This window comes from Nycticebus coucang, chromosome 15 (genome assembly GCF_027406575.1).
Source record: "Nycticebus coucang isolate mNycCou1 chromosome 15, mNycCou1.pri, whole genome shotgun sequence".
NCBI lineage: Eukaryota > Metazoa > Chordata > Mammalia > Primates > Lorisidae > Nycticebus > Nycticebus coucang.
This window is the reverse complement of record NC_069794.1, coordinates 15,931,481-15,950,546: the sequence shown is the minus strand read 5'-3', so window position 1 is coordinate 15,950,546 and position 19,066 is coordinate 15,931,481. Positions and strand designations below refer to the sequence as shown.

Below are 19,066 nucleotides of genomic sequence, written 5' to 3'. Positions count from 1 at the left end.
AACTATAATAAAAAACTCTTCATAATTAAAAAGAGCAATGAATCTATACACTTATGAAAAAGACAGAATGGTCAGCATTATACCATTGTCTAGCAAAACCACAGGACTCTTAAGTTAAAAATCACAACTACAGAATTCAGACATAAATAATTATGTGAAGAACTCAAGGACCATTATTTTAAGAGTTAGTTATGAGGCGTCAACTAGAGACCAAATTTTATATACCAAAAAAAAATTCGAGAAATTGCAGCCTAAAGTCCAGCAGTGAGCTCTATAACATCTCTAGATCAGTTTTCAAGGTGTAATTAAAAATTGTTTGTGTAATTGTTTAAATCTGTCCTCCCCATTAGGTTACAAACTGTGAAGCCAGGGATCTTTTCTAGCTTTTCAATTGAACATTTCCACTACTGGAATACAAAACAGGCATTCAATACATTTCTTGAATTAATATGTAATATCATAAATGGATAGGTTTCTTCATTCTAGGCAATATTTTCCTAATGCAATAATTTTAAATAGCTGACATATGAAAATGGGCATGCTTCCCTCCTACTTCTAAAAGTAAGCCATAGGTGATTTGTCAGAACTTGAGCGTTACGATGAGTTTCCCTCCAAAAATCAAAAAATAATGCAAATAAGATCCACCTTCAACAGTAAAGGCTAATAGAAAACAGATCAGAAATGTTATCTTTAAAAATATAAAGGATATAAAAGCAAAAGGCCAATAATAAATAACCAAAATTAATGTAATAACACAACCAAAATATGACTACCATGCGACCTGCAGCCAGCGGTCAGAGACTCCCCCCACTCCACCTCCTGCGACCTTTGGCCTGAGGGCAGGCGGGCTCCTGCGACCAGTGTGGCCCATAGCCTGAGACTCCGCCCTCTGGTTTCCCACCCAGCTCCTGCAACCTGTGGCCAGCGACACCTACCCGGTTCCTGCGACCCCTGAGGTCCCAGAGGCCAAGGCCTGCGACTCCACCCTCTGGCTTCCTGCCAGGCTTCTGTGGCCAGAGGCTGGGGGTCAGCGGCTCCACCCTCCGGTTCCCCACCTGGCTCCTGTGATCCTTACGACCAGTGGCAACACCCTCCAGCTCCCCTCCGGCTTCTGCAACCTGCACACAGCAGTACCCCAGACCAGTGGCACCACCCCAGACAGTGGCAGCATGGCCCTGAGAGTGTGGCAGCTCCACGGTCTCACCCACTGGGGTCAAACTGAGCTGCCAGTGGACCCTTGCTGCCTAGATGCTGAAGACCTTTTGAACTTTCCCACCTGATTGGTGTTTGTGTTCACCAGGACATTTGGTTTGGAACTCTTGACCTAGGCCAATCACACAGGGACCCACCGAAGTCGTAGCATGGCTGTGTTGTGGGAGTATGGTATTCTCCCCCTCCAGTTGTCACCTGGGTGTGTGGGGGGGTGTCTTACTTGCTTACATATCTCCACAGTTGACATTTCAGGGCAAAGCCACTGATTCACTAGGATTGGACAGAAACTAGCTGAATACCAGTCAGCGCCATCTAGCCCACCACACTAAGCAGATGCCCAGAATTTCAGGCAGTAGTTCTCAATGGGACCTTTGTAAAGTTCTAAGGGAAAAGCTGCAATCACCAGTCCCAGTTCTTTGGTAAAGGGCTGGTTAATTACAACTCCAGGAGCCCTTAATTCAATTTCACCTTGCCAGCTTCTCTAGCCAAATGGTGAAAAATAATCATGGGGTGGAATCAGCAGAAAAACTCTGCCAACATGAATAATCAAAGTAGATCAACTCCCCCAAGGAATGACAAAGGAGACAGAACTGAAGATCCCATTCACAAACAAATGGCTGAGATGTCAGAATTCGAATTCAGAATTTGGATTGCAAATAAGATAAACAGAATGGAGGTAAAGATGGAATTAGAATTCCAAGGAGAAATTCAAAAGTTGTCTCAAGAATTCAAAGACAAAATCACCAAAGATTTTGACACATTCAGGCAAGAACTTGCAGACCTCCTGAGAAATATAGTAGAATCCCTCAATAACATAATGTAGCAGGCAGAAGAATCTCTTGACGTTGAAGACAAAGCTTTTGAACACTACCAAATGCTCAAAAAGGAAGAGAGGTGGACAGCAAAAACAAATCATTCCCTCAGAGAATTGTGGGACCACTCCAAAAGAGCAAATATTTGCCTCACAGGAATCCCTGAAGGAGAAGAAGATGGTCCGCAAGACACAGATACTCTACTCCAATAGGTAACTGAGGACTGGATTCACTTCCAAGCATGGAAAGAGATACTGAAATTCAGACAGCAGACAGTTTCAGTACTCCAGCATGACTCAACCTAAACAACGCATCTTCTAGACACATTGCAATTAACGTTGACAAAGTTAATATGAAGGAGAAAATACTGCAAGCAGCCAGATGTAAGAAAATCATAACCTACAAGGGGAAGAATATTAGAATGACTTCAGATCTTTCTGCTGAAACTTTTCAAGCTAGAAAAGGATGTTCATTGACCTTCAATATCCTAAAAGAAAACAATTTTTTTTATTATTACCATTTTTTTATTAAATCATAGCTGTGTACATTAATGCGATCATGGGGCACCATACACTGGTTTTATAGACCGTTTGACACATTTTCATCACACTGGTTAACATAGCCTTCCTGGCATTTTCTTAGTTATTGCGTTAAGACAATTATATTCTACATTTACCAAGTTTCACACGTACCCTCCCTCCGCCCTTCCTTCCCCCTCCCTCCCCTCCCACTTCCCCTTGCCCTTCCCCACATTCTTAGCTTATAACTGCATTATAGCTTTCATATGAAAGCCATAAATTAGTTTCATAGTAGGGCTGAGTACTTTGGATAATTTTTCTTCCATTCTTGAAATACTTTACTAAGAAGAATATGTTCCACCTCCATCCATGTAAACGTGAAAGAGGTAAAGTCTCCATCTTTCTTTAAGGCTGCATAATATTCCATGGTGTACATATACCACAATTTATTAATCCATTCGTGGATTGATGGGCACTGGGCTTTTTCCATAACTTAGCAATTATGAATTGGGCTGCAATAAACATTCCGGTACAAATATCTTTGTTATAATGTGATTTTTGGTCTTCTGGGTATATACCTAATAGAGAAATTATAGGATTGAATGGCAGATCTATTTTTAGATCTCTAAGTGTTCTCCAAACATCTTTCCAAAAGGAATGTATCAATTTGCATTCCCACCAGCAGTGTAGAAGTGTTCCCTTTTCTCCATATCCACACCAACATCTCTGGTCTTGGGATTTTGTGATATGGGCTAATCTTACTGGAGTTAGAGGATATGTTAAGGTAGTTTTGATTTGCATTTCTCTGATGATTAAAGATGATGAGCATTTTTTCATATGTCTGTAGGCCACGCGCCTGTCTTCTTCAGAGAAGTTTCTCTTCAAGTCCCTTGCCCAGCCTGTGATGGGATCACTTGTTCTTTTCTTGCTTGTACATTTGAGTTCTCTGTGGATTTTGGTTATTAAACCTTTGTCGGAGACATAACCTGCAAATATCTTCTCCCATTCTGAGGGCTGTTTGCTTGCTGTACTTACTGTGTTCTTGGCTGTGCAGAAGCTTTTTAGTTTGACCAGGTCCCAGTAGTGTATTCTTGAAAGCTGCTTCAATTGCCTGGGGGGTCCTCCTCATAAAATACTCGCCCAGACTGATTTCTCCAAGGGTTTTCCCTGCACTCTCTTCTAGTATTTTTATAGTTTCATGCCTTAAGTTTAAATCTTTAATCCAGTGAGAGTCTATCTTAGTTAATGGTGAAAGGTGTGGGTCCAGTTCCAGTCTTTTACAGGTTGCCAGCCAGTTCACCCAGCACCATTTGTTAAATAGGGAATCTTTTGCTCACTGAATGTTTTTAATTGGCTTGTCAAAGATCAAATAATGGTAAGTAGCTAGATTCATCTCTTGGTTCTCTATTCTGTTCCACACATCTACTTCTCTGTTTCTGTGCCAGTACCATGCTGTTTTGATCACTATTGATTTATAGTATAGTCTGAGGTCTGGTAGTGTGATTCCTCCTGCTTTGTTTTTATTTCTGAGTAATGTCTTGGCTATTCGAGTTTTTTTCTGATTCCATATAAAACGAAGTATTATTTTTTCAAGATCTTTAAAGTATGACAGTGGAACTTTAATAGGGATTGCATTAAAATTGTTTATTGCTTTGGGTAGCATGGACATTTTAACAATGTTGATTCTTCCCACCCATGAGCATGGTATGTTTTTCCATTTGTTAACATTTTCAGCTATTTCTTTTCTTAGAGTTTCATAGTTCTCTTTATAGAGATCTTTCACATCCTTTGTTAGATAAACTCCCAAATATTTCATCTTCTTTGGCACCACTAGGAATGGAATAGAGTCCTTAACTGTTTTTTCAGCTTGACTATTGTTGATATATATAAAGGCTACTGATTGATGAATGTTGATTTTGTAGCCTGAGATGCTGCTGTATTTCTTGATCACTTCTAAGAGTTTTGTAGTAGTATCCCTGGTGTTTTCCAGATATACAATCATATCATCTGCGAAGAGCGAAAGTTTGAAAAGTTTGATCTCTTCTGACCCTATATGGATACCCTTGATAACCTTTTCTTCCCTAATTGCGATGGCTAAAACTTCCATTACAATGTTAAAGAGCAGTGGAGACAATGGGCAGCCTTGTCTGGTTCGTGATCTGAGTGGAAATGATTTCAATTTAACTCTATTCAATACGATATTGGCTGGCTGTGGGTTTACTGTAGATGGCCTCTATCGGTTTAAGAAATGCCCCTTCTATACCAATTTTCTTAAGTGTTCTGATCATGAAGGGATGCTGGATATTATCAAAATGAATACAATGAACTATTTTAGTTGATGTTTTTAAATAACTAAATCCATGCTCACCAACTAACCTGCTGATATTAATTTGTCTTTTCTACATCTTCATCTTCAACCTTACCTTGTACTCAATTTTGGTCCATTGGCACCTAATATATACGGATCACTCTCATATTTAAAAAAAAGCAGCAAGTTAGTTGCAGGCATGCTAGATCCTGATTTATCTTATTCCATTCATAGTCAAACATCTTGTAAGACTCAACAATAGTCAGATCTACAACTTCTACTCACATATTAACCTACTGCAATCTTGATTACTGTACTGAAGTAATGGTTCTCACCAAAGCCATTAATAATTTTTATTTTGGGCTGGGTGTGGTGGCTCATGCCTGTAATCCCGGAACTCGGGGGTCTGAGGTGGATAGACTTCTTAAGCTCAGGAGTTCAAGACCAACCTCAACAAGTACGAGACCCTGTCCCTAAAAATAGCCAGGCGTTATGCTGGACACCTGTAGTCCCAGCTACTCAGGAGACTGAGGCAAGAGAATCGCTTGAGCCCAAGAGTTTGAAGTTGCTGTGAGCTATGACACCACAGCACTCTACTGAGGGTTACAAAGTGAAACTGTCTCAAAACAATTTTTTTTTATTTTGTTAAAACTGGAGGTGCTTAGCTGAGCATGGTAGCTCATGTCTGTAGCTCCAGCTACCGGAGAAACTGAGGCAGGAGGATCACTTGAGCCCGAGTTTGAGGTTGCAGTGAGCTATGATGACCCCACTGCACTCTAGCCTTGGTGACAGAGTGAGATACTGTCTTTATAAAAGTAGTAGTTGCATAACATTCATATTACTTAATATGTCTATAGTTTTTGCTTAATCAATTTTTCTTCCTTTTTTTTTTTTGAGTCAGAGTCTCACTCTGTCACCTTCAGAGTACTGTGGCATTACAGCTCACAGCAACCTCAAACTTTGGGGCTCAAGCGATTCTCTTGCCTCAGCCTCACAAGTAGCTAGGATTACAGGTGCCTGCCACAATGCCTGGCTATTTTTAGAGACGGGGTCTCTCTCACTCTTGCTGAGGCTGGTCTCAAACTCCTGAGTTCAAGCAATCTAACTGCCTTGGTCTCCCAAAGTGCTAGGATTATAGGCGTGAACCACCCGTCTGGCCTTGTCTATAGTTTTTAGTAACATCAATCACTTCCCATTTAATATTCTCTTAGCTCTCATGATCTCACTCTTTCTAGGTTTCTACCTACCTCTATGGATATTCTTCCTTTGTCTCTATTGTGTGATTTTTTCATCTCGTTGCCCCTTGAACACTGGTTTCTCAGGGTTCTGCCCTTGGCTCTCTTTTATTCTCATTCTATTTTTTCTCCATATAATTTCAATTATCCTCTTGAGGTTAATAATTTCCAAATCTTACCTTTTATCCTGGAAAATTTTTTACCTAAATCTCTCACTCATATGTCAGCCTAGTGGGTAACTATATTTATATGTTCCATAATCATTTAAAATGTGACATAAACTGCAATCATTGTCCTACCTTAAACCTGGTTCTTGGGTACAAGGAGGTAAGGAAATAACATTTTCTGATAATTTTTTCCATTAAAACATACAAGAACTTTATTTGTATAGAAACTATTAAAATCTTCAGGAACTTGCACAATGTCATTCTTACATGCTGAGAACATGGAGAAGTAAAAATAAGGATTGTGAAGTCAGATAAATCTTGGCTGAAATTTCTAACTCACCACGAAAAATTGCATAGGTAAACTAATATCATGCCATTTAAATCTTGACATGTCGATAAATACATAACTCTGATAGAACCATGTGAAATTTTTTGAAAACAGGCAATTCAGTGTTTAAAAGGTCTGTAAAATGTTCTCATTAAATGGTATGAAACCAGTACTGGAATTCAAAAGTTAAATGCTCAATATTTATAATTTTCTTAAGGCAGATCACTGAAATTATTCTTCAGTAAAGAGTATTTAGAAGGTATCATGGAGATTTAATATCTACAAAATCATAAGTAACTGAGGATTTAAAATGTTTCTTCTGGAAAACAAATTTCCTGGAATAAGTGTCTGGAAAACAAATTCAGTAAAATTTGATAGTTAACATTTTTAATTTCTCATTTAGACCATTCTTTCTCACTCTTAAAGTCAACAATAGTATCACACATACAGTAAACTCTTACCATTATAAAAAATTCAACAGTATTATAAGTGTAATTCTTATTTTAATACAATTTTAGATTCAACCCTGAAATACACACTTGAAATACCTTACAACTTATGCTTGAAGAAGAACTGGTTAATGATCTGCCACCAGATTGTCTAGGTATGTTGTTTCATTAAGGTATAAAATATACTGATGTATCTAAGCAATTTAAAATAAGAGTTCAAAATTTAGTAGAGTAATTTTTAAGATTGTTTCTCCAGTAAAAAATAGCACTGAAGAAGACCATAAACCGTGTACTTAGAGCAACATATTTGTAACAGTTATTTTGAGAGACACGGAAAATTTAGTGTTAGGTATATTAACTATCATGAAAACCAGATATATTAATCTAGTCTGTTTTTACTCAATTACCAAAACTAAAAACTACCAGTACAAATCCAAAGACAAACAATAATTTCCCAATGATGTGAAAGTAAGATTACTAAGCAATCCAATTTCCTCCACTCCTTCTACTTTTGTCTCTTCTACCTTCGCTGTTATCTATTTAAATCCTATCATGCACATTCTAATATTCACCACTGGAAATGCTGTCCTGCTTTTCCTGAAGTACTCACTGACTGGGTGCCTCTGTCATGTGTTTTCATGTCATGCATACTCATATTAAAGCTCTTATCACCTAATACATACTTCACTGTTTTGCTGTCTCCAAACTTTTGGCGAACACATATCTGATTTATTCATCTTTGTACTCCCAGTATCTAAAGCAGTGTGCAGCATCTCTTATGACTAAAAAATAATTATTAAATAATTAAGTCTTTTAGGAAAAGTTTTTTTGAAAGGGAAAATTACTTGTTCTTAGAAACATTTTAGTTTAAAATGTCATTAAAGGCATGTCTAACGCTTTTATTTTTAAAACTTATCTTGTGAAATCATAAAATTGTTGAACTTCAAAGTCACCTGAGCCAAACACTTAAAACACCTGAAACTATTGTTTATGTTACACTCAGGGGTAAAATTATAAACTATTTAATCACCCACAGTAAAAACTTTTCTCTATATCTAAGGTGGCTAATGATTTTACTCTTATAAAATTCCATGTTTACGTCATCTGTTCTCTGTAGAGACAGGAAAATAATCAATCTTGCCTTAGAATAATTAACTGTTTATCCTCTGCTGCTGAAACCTAACTTCAATACTTTTAATCTATTGATCTTCCCTAAAAAAGACATTAATAAATGACTGTTAAATCTGAGGAAGGTATATATATATATATGTATGTATCTATACAGATACATACTTTCATATACATATGAAAACAGGGATCACTGACTCTATTTTATAGATAGTAAAATGAAAGCATATTTGTTACCTGGCTTTTGACAGCAAGTATTAAAAATATTTTTAATAGTTTAACAGTATTCTGACAATAAAAATGCAATACACAACCAGTATAAATGTGTCTAAACTCAGGATGTACAACATCAAAAGGGAGTTCTGATATAAACTATGGACTTTGGATAATGATTTGTCAATATAGATTCATCAATTACAACATATGTAGAACACTGTGGGATGTGCTGACAGTGAGGGAGGCTACTGATGTGTGGGAGCAGGGAGTATAGAGAAATCTCTATATTTTCTGTTCAATCTTTCTGTAAACATAAAACTGCTCTAAAAAATAAAATCTATTAAAAATAGAAAAAGTACTATTACTAGATGCAAAATTAATATTATTTCAAAGAAATCTAGGTAAAAAGAAAACCATAACTCAACAATTTTGATTTCTTCTTAATCATAATGCATTATCCAAACATTAATTATACAAGTTTCCCATAATAAAGTATTAAGGCCTTATAGTTTTGGAAATGGATGCTTAGAATGGTCTCCAGCAAAACAGCTTTACAAATTTAATGTTCAGATTTACTGACCCAATTAAGCATTCATGTTTAACTATTACCATTAAAAATAAAAAATAAACATCCAATGTGTACACAGAAATACAAATCTTACTAAGTTAAAATTCATACATTACCTACCTGTTTGCTTATAAATTGCTAATTCTTGTACAGTTTCCAAAAACTGCCAAAATTTTTCATTACTTTCTTCTGCCATAAATTCACTGTTAAAAATACAAAAGCCATCAGTTAATATATGAAAATGAAAAATAGTCTAGATAATATAAATTACATTTTAGATTACATTTAAATTGCCAAATTACATCTCATGGCAAAAAGGGCCCTATAAAAATTAATGTCAAATTACTGACTTTCTTTCACTATAACACATAAAAAGAATAAGTTGGTGAGACTTCCCTGAGGTATCATTCTCATCTATAAGCATATAATCACGTCAGAAAAAGATTGCATGATAAATTACCTTTGGCTTTCCTTATTATTAGCAACAAAAAATGAATAATTTATTGTATCTTTCCATATGCAATATATTTGAGATACATAACCCAATGGTTTGGAGAGCATTACATAAAGATAAAAAGTAAAAAAAAAAAAAAAAAATAGGCTACAGTTCCACCTACTTGCCTATTTTTTATAAATATAAATTGGCTCTATAAACATTTTATGAAAGTCATATTTTAACTACTTGCTTGTATAGACAAACTTTTTTTATTATTGAAAACAGACCTAAATTTAAAAATAGTAAATCATTGTATAGCACTAGATCTTTAGCCTTAAAGTCCAAAGAAGGTCCCATTTTTCCAGAGTTATGTAAGAAAAATGGTCAAAGCTGTTTGAAAGCTTTTAGAGATAATGAAATAAATGAAAGATTTCATTCTGTATAGAACAAAACACAAGACATCTAAAACAGAGTTAACTATTTAAACTAGAAAGAAAACAGCCACAAAACAAATGATACAGATTCTTTGTTACTGCCCACCTTAGCTCTCTAGCTTTGGTAAACTTAAACTAATGCTTAATATAAAAGAAAGTATTAAGACTATCCAAGACACATACAGAATAACTAACTCTTATTAAATTTAAGATGGTCACTTAATGGGAAAAAGAACAACTGTCATTAACATAAACAGAGCATAGGAATTTTAAGTAATAAGTAACTTCATATCAACTCCTGCTATTAATGGTATCCAAATCAACTACTTAAAGAAAAAGGAAGAAAGAAATGCTAAAAGCAGAGGAAACAATGAGAAACACTAATAGGCCATGACCTGAAAAAGATAGGACTGGTACAAAACCTTAAGTAGGGAGCAACACTTAACACTCAGTTCATGTCTTGAGGTATGTTTTTTCTATGCATAGGTTGCTGAAGTTTTTTTTTATCTTGAAGGGGTTTTTAATCTTGAGTTTTATCAAATGTTTTTCTTCTCTATTGACATGATCATATGGTTTTTCATTTTTAATTCCATTTATATGCAAACCACATTTATTGATTTGTGTATTTGAACCATCCCTGGGATGAAACTTATCTGTGGTGAATTATTTTTTTAAATATGCTATTGGATTCCATTTGCTAGTACAGTAGTACAGTAGAACGTCTCTACGTTGACTATCCAAGGGACTGTAACAACCTGGTTAACATACAGAGATGGTTAACGTAAGGAACTAGGCTTACTGTACTGATATATACATGTGGTACATGTCCAATCTATGAAAATTAAGGCAACCTAAGGAGGTGGTCAATGTAGGGAGATGGACAACCATGGATGTTCTACTGTATTTTGTTGAAGACGTTTGCATGTTATGTACAGGAGGGATATTGGTCTGTAGTTTTCTTTTTTGTCGTGTCCTTTCTGGCTTTCAGGGTGATACTGCCTTCACGGAATGAGTTAGGAGAGATTCCCTCCTTCTCAATCTCTTGGAACAGTTTCAGTGGGATAAATACCAAGTCCTCATTGTAGGTCTGGTATAATTTGGCTGTGAATTCTATTCCTAGAGAATTTCTCTCTACTGCTGTGAGATTTTTTTTCTTACTGATTTCATTTCATTGCTTGTTATTAGTCTGTCTTAGAACTTCTATTTCTTCAAGCTTGATTCAAGCTTGGGAGGTTGATTCTATTGATTCATGTTTGGGACGTTGTGTGTTTCCAAAATTTTATTCATTTCCTCTAGATATTCTAGTTTGTGTGCATAGAGGTATTCAAAACTGTGTCAGATGGTTGTTTGTATTTCTGTGCTATCAGTTGTATGTTTCCTTTTTCATTTCTGATTGAGATTATTTGCATCCTGTTTCCTGGTTAGTCTGTTTATTGACTTTCTTATCTTTAAAAAAACAAAAACGATGTTACTGGCTGGGCATCATAGCTCACACCTGTAATCTTAGCACTCTGGGAGGCCCAGGCAGTGGATTGCTTGAGCTCAGGAGTTATGAGACCAGCCTGAACAAGAGTGAGACTCCCCTCTCTAAAACTAGCCATGTGTTGTGGTGAGTGCCTATAGTCCCAGCTACCAGGGAGGCTGGGGCAGAATAGCTTGAACCCAGGAGTTTGAAGTTGCTGTGAGCTATGATTACACTGTACTCTACCAAGTGCAACAAAGTGAGACTCTGACTAAAAAAAGAAACACCTCCCCCCCAAAAAGTTTGCTTTCATTGATCCTTCTTTATTTGGTTTCAATTTCATTCAGTTCTGTTCTGATCTACGTGATTTATTGTCTTTTAACAAAGACTTTGTGTCTATTAAGAATAGAAAAACTAGTTGGGTATTGTGGCAGGCACCTGCAGTCCCATCTACTTGGGAGACTGAGGCAAGATGATCACAAAAAAAAAAAAAAAACACCCAAAAAACTCCTCCAAAGGACTCCTAGAATTGATCAATGAATTCTGTGAAGTTTCAGTTTACAAAATTAATGTAGACAAAAATTAATATACACAAATCAGTAGCATTTCTATAAACTAGTAACAAGAATAAGCTAAGAATCAAATCAAGAATTCAATACCATTTACAACAGCTGTAAAAAATATATCTAGAAATATACTTAAACAAGGAAGTAAAAGATTTCTTTTTTTTTTTTTTTTTTTGTAGAGACAGAGTCTCACTGTACCGCCCTCGGTAGAGTGCCGTGGCCTCACACAGCTCACAGCAACCTCCAACTCCTGGGCTTACGCGATTCTCTTGCCTCAGCCTCCCGAGTAGCTGGGACCACAGGCACCCGCCACAGCGCCCGGCTATTTTTTGGTTGCAGTTTGGCCGGGGCTGGGTTTGAACCCGCCACCCTCAGCATATGGGGCCGGCGCCCTACTCACTGAGCCACAGGCACCGCCCGGAAGTAAAAGATTTCTAAAAACATACACTGAGAAAAGGATGTCCTACTCAATAAATAGTGGTGGGAAAACTGGATAGCCACATGCAGAAGAATGAAACTACAGTCCTATCTCTCACCATATAAAAAATTAACTGGAGATAGATTAAAGACTTATATGTAAGACTTGACACCATAAAAATTCTAGAAGAAAACTTAGAAAAAACTATTCTCAACATTGGCCTAGGCAAAGAATTTATGACTACGACACCAAAGGCAAATACAACAAAAACAAAATAAATAGATGGGATTAATTAAACCAAAAAGCTTCTTCACAGAAAAAAAAAAGTCAACAGAATAAGAAGACAAGCTAAAAATTGGGAGAAAATATTTGCAGACTATACATATGACAAAGAACTAATATCCAGAGTCTAGAAGGAACTCAGACAAATCAGCAAGAAAAACAACCCCATTAAAAAGTGGGCAAAAGGGGCGGCTCCTGTGACCCAGTGAGTAGGGTGCCAGACCCATATACTGAGGGCGGTGGGCTCAAACCCGGGCCCCGGCCAAACTGCTACAAAAAATAGCCAGGCGTTGTGGCGGGCGCCTGTAGTCCCAGCTTCTCGCAAGGCTGAGGCAAAAGAATTGCCTACCCTCAAGAGCTGGAGGTTGCTGTGAGCTGTGATGCTACAGCACTCTACGGAGGGTGACAAAGTAAGACTCTGCCTAAAAAAAAAAAAAAAATTGAACATGAACGGATCTTCAAAAAATGATAGAGAAATGGTCAACAAACATACCAAAAAATGCTCAACATTACTAATCATCAAATAAGAGAAATGCAAATTAAAACCATAATGAGATACTACCTTACCCTTGTCTAAATGATATTATTAAAAAGTCAAGAAATGGATATTGTTGAAGATGTAGTGAACACACCATTAATGGGAATGTAAATTATTAATAGTATAATCTTTATGGAAACAGTTTGGTAATTCATCAAAGAACTAAAAGTAGACCTACCCTTCTAAGCAGCATAGGTACCGGGTACCTATCCAAAGGGAAAAAAAGTCATTATACCAAAAAGACACCTGAACTCATATGTTTATCACAGCACAATTCACAACTGTAGGATATGTATCACCTAAGTGCTCATCAACTGATGAATGGATAAAGAAAATGTGGTACATATTAATATATACCATGGAATACTATTCAGCCATAAAGAGTGAAATAATGTCTTCTTCAGTGACTTGTATGGAACAGGGGGCCAAAAGTCTGAAATCAAGGTTTTATCAGAGTTAATACAAGAAATCCCAAAGGTTACGAGATGGACATAGACTTACTTGGTTGGGGAAGCAGGGGGCAACATTCAAGCTACCCACTGGCCTCCCAAATCAATATATATCCCACATACAAAATATATTCACCCCATTCCAACATACTTCAAAATTTCAACCTATTATAGCATCAACGCTAATTCCAAAATGTCACATGGATATCACCAGCACCAATATTTATAAATCTTCACATCTAATCAGGTATGGGTAAGATTGTGGGTATGATGCATCCTGGAGCAAAATTCTCCTCCATTTGTGAACCTGTGAAATTAGAAAGCAAGTTATCTGCTTCCAAAATGCAATAGTGAGACAGATAATGGATGTTCTAATTCCAATTAAAAAAAAAATAGAAGGAATAGAGGTGTCATTGGTCCCAGGAAGGTATGAAATCCAACAGGGAAAATCCCACTATGTTTCAAAGCCAGACGATAATTCTTTGTAGCCTGATGTTCTACCCTCTGTGCCCACTACCATAGCTTTGCCTCAGTTTCTTTTTTTCTTGGAGGGTAGCGCAATCTTTTAACCACCTAAATCTATTAGTCTATTTCCTGCCTATAGAATTTTACAAGTGCAACAACCTTTTCTCATTTTGTCTTGTCTCTGTCTATATCCCTTTTGATCTAAGCTGGCAGTGTTTCTGCTAATACATTCTCACAAACTTTCTTAGGCTTTTGTATATCTCATTGAGATCATCCTCATTAAGTAAGGATTCTCTACAGATCCTTCCTGGATAACCCAATTTTTACAGAGAACTTCTGCTGATAGTTGAGTACACCCAGGAATCACATGCCTAACCTATTCATCATAAAGTTGTCCAGTCAGACCCTTGCCCTTCTCTCCAGAGCATATATTCCCAACTCTTGAGTTTCCTAGTTTTAGCATCTCGTACAATCTGGATAGGCTGAGAACATTTCCAATTATCAAGTGTTGGTTCCCTCTTCACATTCCTTCCCTCTTTCCTCTTTCATTTTACTAGAAGCAAACAGAACCAGGTGGCACTTTGAACACTTCGTTTGGAAGTCTTTGTAGTAATATGCAAGTTCATCACTTTCAAGTTGTTCTCCACAAACTGCAGAAATCAAGTCAGCCAGTATTCTTTCACTAAATAACTAGGGTCACCTTTCTTTCAGTTTCCAACAACATGCTTCTCATTTCCTTCTGAGTCCTTGCCAGAACTACTTTCACCTTTCATATTTCTACCAACACTCTGTTCATTGACGATGTGACGATGTAAGCATTCTCTAAGATGATAGATGTTTTTTCTTACTGTGCTCCTTAATCTCCTTAACCTTTCAACAGAATCATATTCCATATTTCGACAGTCATCAATAGGCAGTCTACACTTTTTCTACTGTTTCTTGAAATACTTCCAGCCTCTGCCCAACAGCACAGCTAATTCTACATTTTTAGCATCTGTTACAGCACACCCCACTTTTTGGTAGCAAAATCTGTATTAGTTTCCTAGAGCTATTATTACCATACCAAAAGCATGGTGGCTTAAAACACTTATTCTCTCACGATTTTGGAAGCCGTTAAGTCCACAACCAAGCTGTTGGCAGAAGCTGTGCTCCATCTGAAGGCTCTTGGGGAGATTTCGTGCCTCCTCCAGCTTCTGATGGCTTCAGCTTCTTTGGCATGAGGCTGCATAACTTCATCTTTACATGGCCTTCCCTTCCTTGTGTCTTTCCTTCTTCTTTCTTAAAATGACATTGGATTTGAGGCCCATCTAGATAATCCAAGATGAGCTCATCTCAAGATCCTTAATTATGTTCGCAAAACCCTTTTTCCAAACAAGGTGACATTTACAAATTCTGGGTGTTAGGATGTGAACATATCTTTTAAAAAGCTACCATTCAGGGATGCACCTGTGGCTCAAAAGAGTAGGGCGCTGGCCCCATATAACCGAGGTGGTGGGTTCAAGCCCGCCTCTGGCCAAAAACTGCAAAAACAACAACAACAAAAAACAAACAAACTACCATTCAGCCCACTACAGATGCTCTTTAACTTAGATGGAGTTACTTCCCAATAAACCCAACTTTACGTTGAAAACACCAGAATTCAAAAATGCATTTACAACCTGGATAAACCCAGAGACAAGTCAAGAAGTCCTAAGTCAAACCACTGTAAATCAGATACCATCTGTACAAGTGATAAAGGTTTGTAAAATCAGACTGGGGCTAGACAATGAAGGACCTTAAGGATCATCTGACAGGAGTTCCAACTCTAAGCTTACTCTTAAGACAGATATACAGCTGGACACTGCAACAAGCAGTTGGAAGTTAAAAGCTAAGTGTGGAATCTGACCCAGGGAAAAGACTCTGGAAGAAAGTTGGAAAGGACAGAGGAAGGAAACATATTTTAAGCTATAATCATTTTATTCAGTAAAAACTGTTCCGGCATCTAATACATGTAACATAATGTGGAATGACAGAGTCTCCTTTTAGGACCACATGCTGTCGCTTTGGTAAATGGACAGAAGTAGAGCTGGTGTAAAGCTTCATGCTAGCTTTAACTACTGGAATAAGAAGGGGCAAAAGTCATCAATTACATGTTTTATTCCTACAGAGCAAATGACACCTCGTGAACTAATTCCAGGGGGAACAGATACGGGAATACTAATGTCCTACTGGAAGCTGCCTTCCCCACACCAAGCCCGGGAGCTTAGGAAACAAGATACTTTAAGCGCTGCCTGCTGAACCGACCTGCCTGCCTCAGTTGACCGGCTTGCATTAAATACCACAACCCTACCCCACCCCCACCCCCGTACTCTGTTTTCTCTTTTTAAATACTAATAAAAGGGCGGCGCCTGTGGCTCAGTCGGGAAGGCACCGGCCCCATATGCCGAGGGTGACGGGTTCAAACCCGGCCCCGGCCAAACTGCAACCAAAAAATAGCCGGGCGTTGTGGCGGGCGCCTGTAGTCCCAGCTACTCGGGAGGCTGAGGCAAGAGAATCGCTTAAGCCCAGGAGTTGGAGGTTGCTGTGAGCTGTGTGAGGCCATGGCACTCTACCAAGGGCCATAAAGTGAGACTCTGTCTCTACAAAAAAAAAAAAAAATAAATAAATAAATACTAATAAAAGACAAATGAATTAAATTAATGAATTAAATTACAGCAGGAAAGTTAAAAAAAAAAACAACCTGTAGGTGAGGCAAAGTACTGCCGGGTATGTGTGTGTGGGGGGGCGCCAAGAAATTTCCAGTGAGTGCGCCCAAAGGAGGCGAGAGGCTACGCGGGGCGGAGGGGACGAGCTGAGGATGCTCAGAGGGCCCAGGACGGGGAGACGCCCGCCGCGAGAGCCCGGGGACCGGTCCGGGGCCCGTCAGGGGGGCAGCGCGCCCGCAGTCCCGCCCAATTCCCCCTCCACGCCGGGCTCGGCGGAGGGCCCGGCCCGCACCCACCTCGCCTCCGGCAGCAGCGGGGTCTCGGGCCACTTCGCCGCCAAGCGAGCCGTCACTGCCTTGGACGCGGAGACGGTCCCGGAGCCGAGCAGCGAAAGCCACAGAGCCGTGAAGCCCAGGAGCAGCCGCACCGCGTTCGCGGCCTCCATGGCGCGGAGCCGGGAAACGTGAGCTTCCAGCCACGTAGCCCGCGGTCTGCTGCCCCACGTTACAGGCCGCTCCTCCTGGCGCGCCGCCGTCCACTTCCGGCGGGGGGAGCTCGAGTCCGTTACTCGGCACCGGGTCCGTGCGTCCGCCCGGCGCATGCGTGTCCCGCTCCGGCGCGGTTAGATGGGGCGCCCTCTGGGGAGCCCTCGCCGGCCCTAGGCCGAGCCGCTGCTGCGCAGTGTCGCTACTGCTCCGGCGGGTCCAGACCCAGGGCGGGGAGGCGGGCTCCCAAGACCGAACTCAGTAGGGTTAGTTGGGGGATGCCAAAATCTGGAGGCGAAGTTGGGAACCGCTTGGTTACAGACCACTTCTCACATAGGAGGAAAATAAGGTCAGTAAAAGTTAACCCACCTACCTTACGGAGTTTTCTAATTTTATTGCATAGTAGAATCCCCTAAAAGAGCTTAAAAAGATCTGCCCAGATCACGCAGCATAACCATGAGAATCTCTGAGGGTGAGATTCGGCATCAGTAGTATTTTGTCTTTTTTTTAAATCTCAAACAAACAAACAAAAAAACACCAAGTATTTTTTGTTACATGGGCACACGTATCATGCTGAAGTCGGCGCTTTCAGTGTACCCATCACCAGAATAGAGTACCTTGTACGTGATAGGAAGATTTTTTTTATCCCTCACCTTCTCTCTCAGTTTTCAGTGCCCCTTGCACCACTTTTATGACCCTATATATCTCTCCTTTAGAGCAGGTGGTATTTTTCCTTTTCTGAGATACATAACTTAGGATAATGGTCTCCAGTTCCATCAAAGTTGCTGCAAAAGACATTATTTCATTGCTTTTTATGGCTGGGTAGTACTCCATCAACAGTATTTTCAAAACCTCCCGTGACTCCAGTGTGCAATCATGTTCCCAAACCCGTGACTTATGAGTGGATCTCAAACTTTAGCTTCTTGCTTGCGTGTTAAAAAGAGAGCTGGGTCTCACCCCAGTGTTTTCTGATTCCATAGGTCCAGTGTGGGGTCTGAGAATTTGCATTTCATTTGTATCAAGTTCCAAGGTGATGCTGATGCTGCTGGCTGAGAACCAGCCTTTTAGCCTTTCAAACTCAAAAGCATGGTCCTGTACAGACCCCATCTGTGCCTGCAGACGTCCAGGCCCCACCTCATAGGCTATTGAATCAGACTATCAGGGGTCCTCAAACTTTTTCAACCGGGGGCCTATTCAGTGTCCTTCAGACCGTTGGAGGGCCAGACTATAGTTAAAAAAACAAACAATGAACAAATTCCTATGCACACTGCACATATCTTATTTTGAAGTAAAAAAACAAAATGGGAACAAATACAATCACACCCACCGCCTCATGTGGCCCGCCGGCTGCAGTTTGAGGACCCCTGCGTCTAGTTTGACAGGAAACCCAGGTGAGTCTTATGCACATGCAAGTTTGAGAAGAGCTGGTTTAGGGGATTACAGGTGAAAATGCTACCAGGTGATAATTGTTTTCTCAGGGTAAACTATATAAGAAGGAGAAACAGCACTGGAGAAATAGTTCAGAGAGAATGCTTTTCTCCCTGTTGCCTTATAGAGAAACTGGATTTCTGGAGTTGTCAAAACATCGTCATACCTATTTTTTATTTCCTTGCGTTTGCTTATCCTTCCTTAGAAGACTTTGTTTTGTATGTTCACAATGTCAGGCTAAAAAAATTGTCTTTTAATTTTTAAAAAAGGCACTGTTGGGAAAATTCTACTCATACACATCTCATTTCCAAAGGTTAGCCTCCATTTCCTGATTTCTTGTGCTTGGTATGATCTATCCCACCTTTAAATCCCCACAAGCTCTTTATTTTCACTGTTACACAGTACTTAAATTCCCATGTTAGAATTTGAATACAGCACTTCATTTACTTTTTCTAATAGAAAAAGTATATATGGCAGG

The 19,066-nt window shown here is 39.1% G+C and overlaps 1 protein-coding gene across 1 annotated transcript in view; it reads right to left on the bottom strand.

Annotated features, from left to right (window-relative positions):
- UGGT2 (UDP-glucose glycoprotein glucosyltransferase 2) overlaps positions 1-17,276 on the bottom strand; it is a 236,260-nt gene extending 218,984 nt beyond the window's left edge. Inside the window, exons 1-2 of the mRNA XM_053563306.1 lie at positions 16,972-17,276; positions 9,062-9,144 (exon numbers count right to left, since the gene is read on the bottom strand). Of these exons, the coding sequence (XP_053419281.1) occupies positions 9,062-9,144; positions 16,972-17,276 (388 nt within the window). The remainder of the gene's footprint in view (positions 1-9,061; positions 9,145-16,971) is intronic.
- Between the last annotated feature and the right edge of the window lie 1,790 nt (positions 17,277-19,066).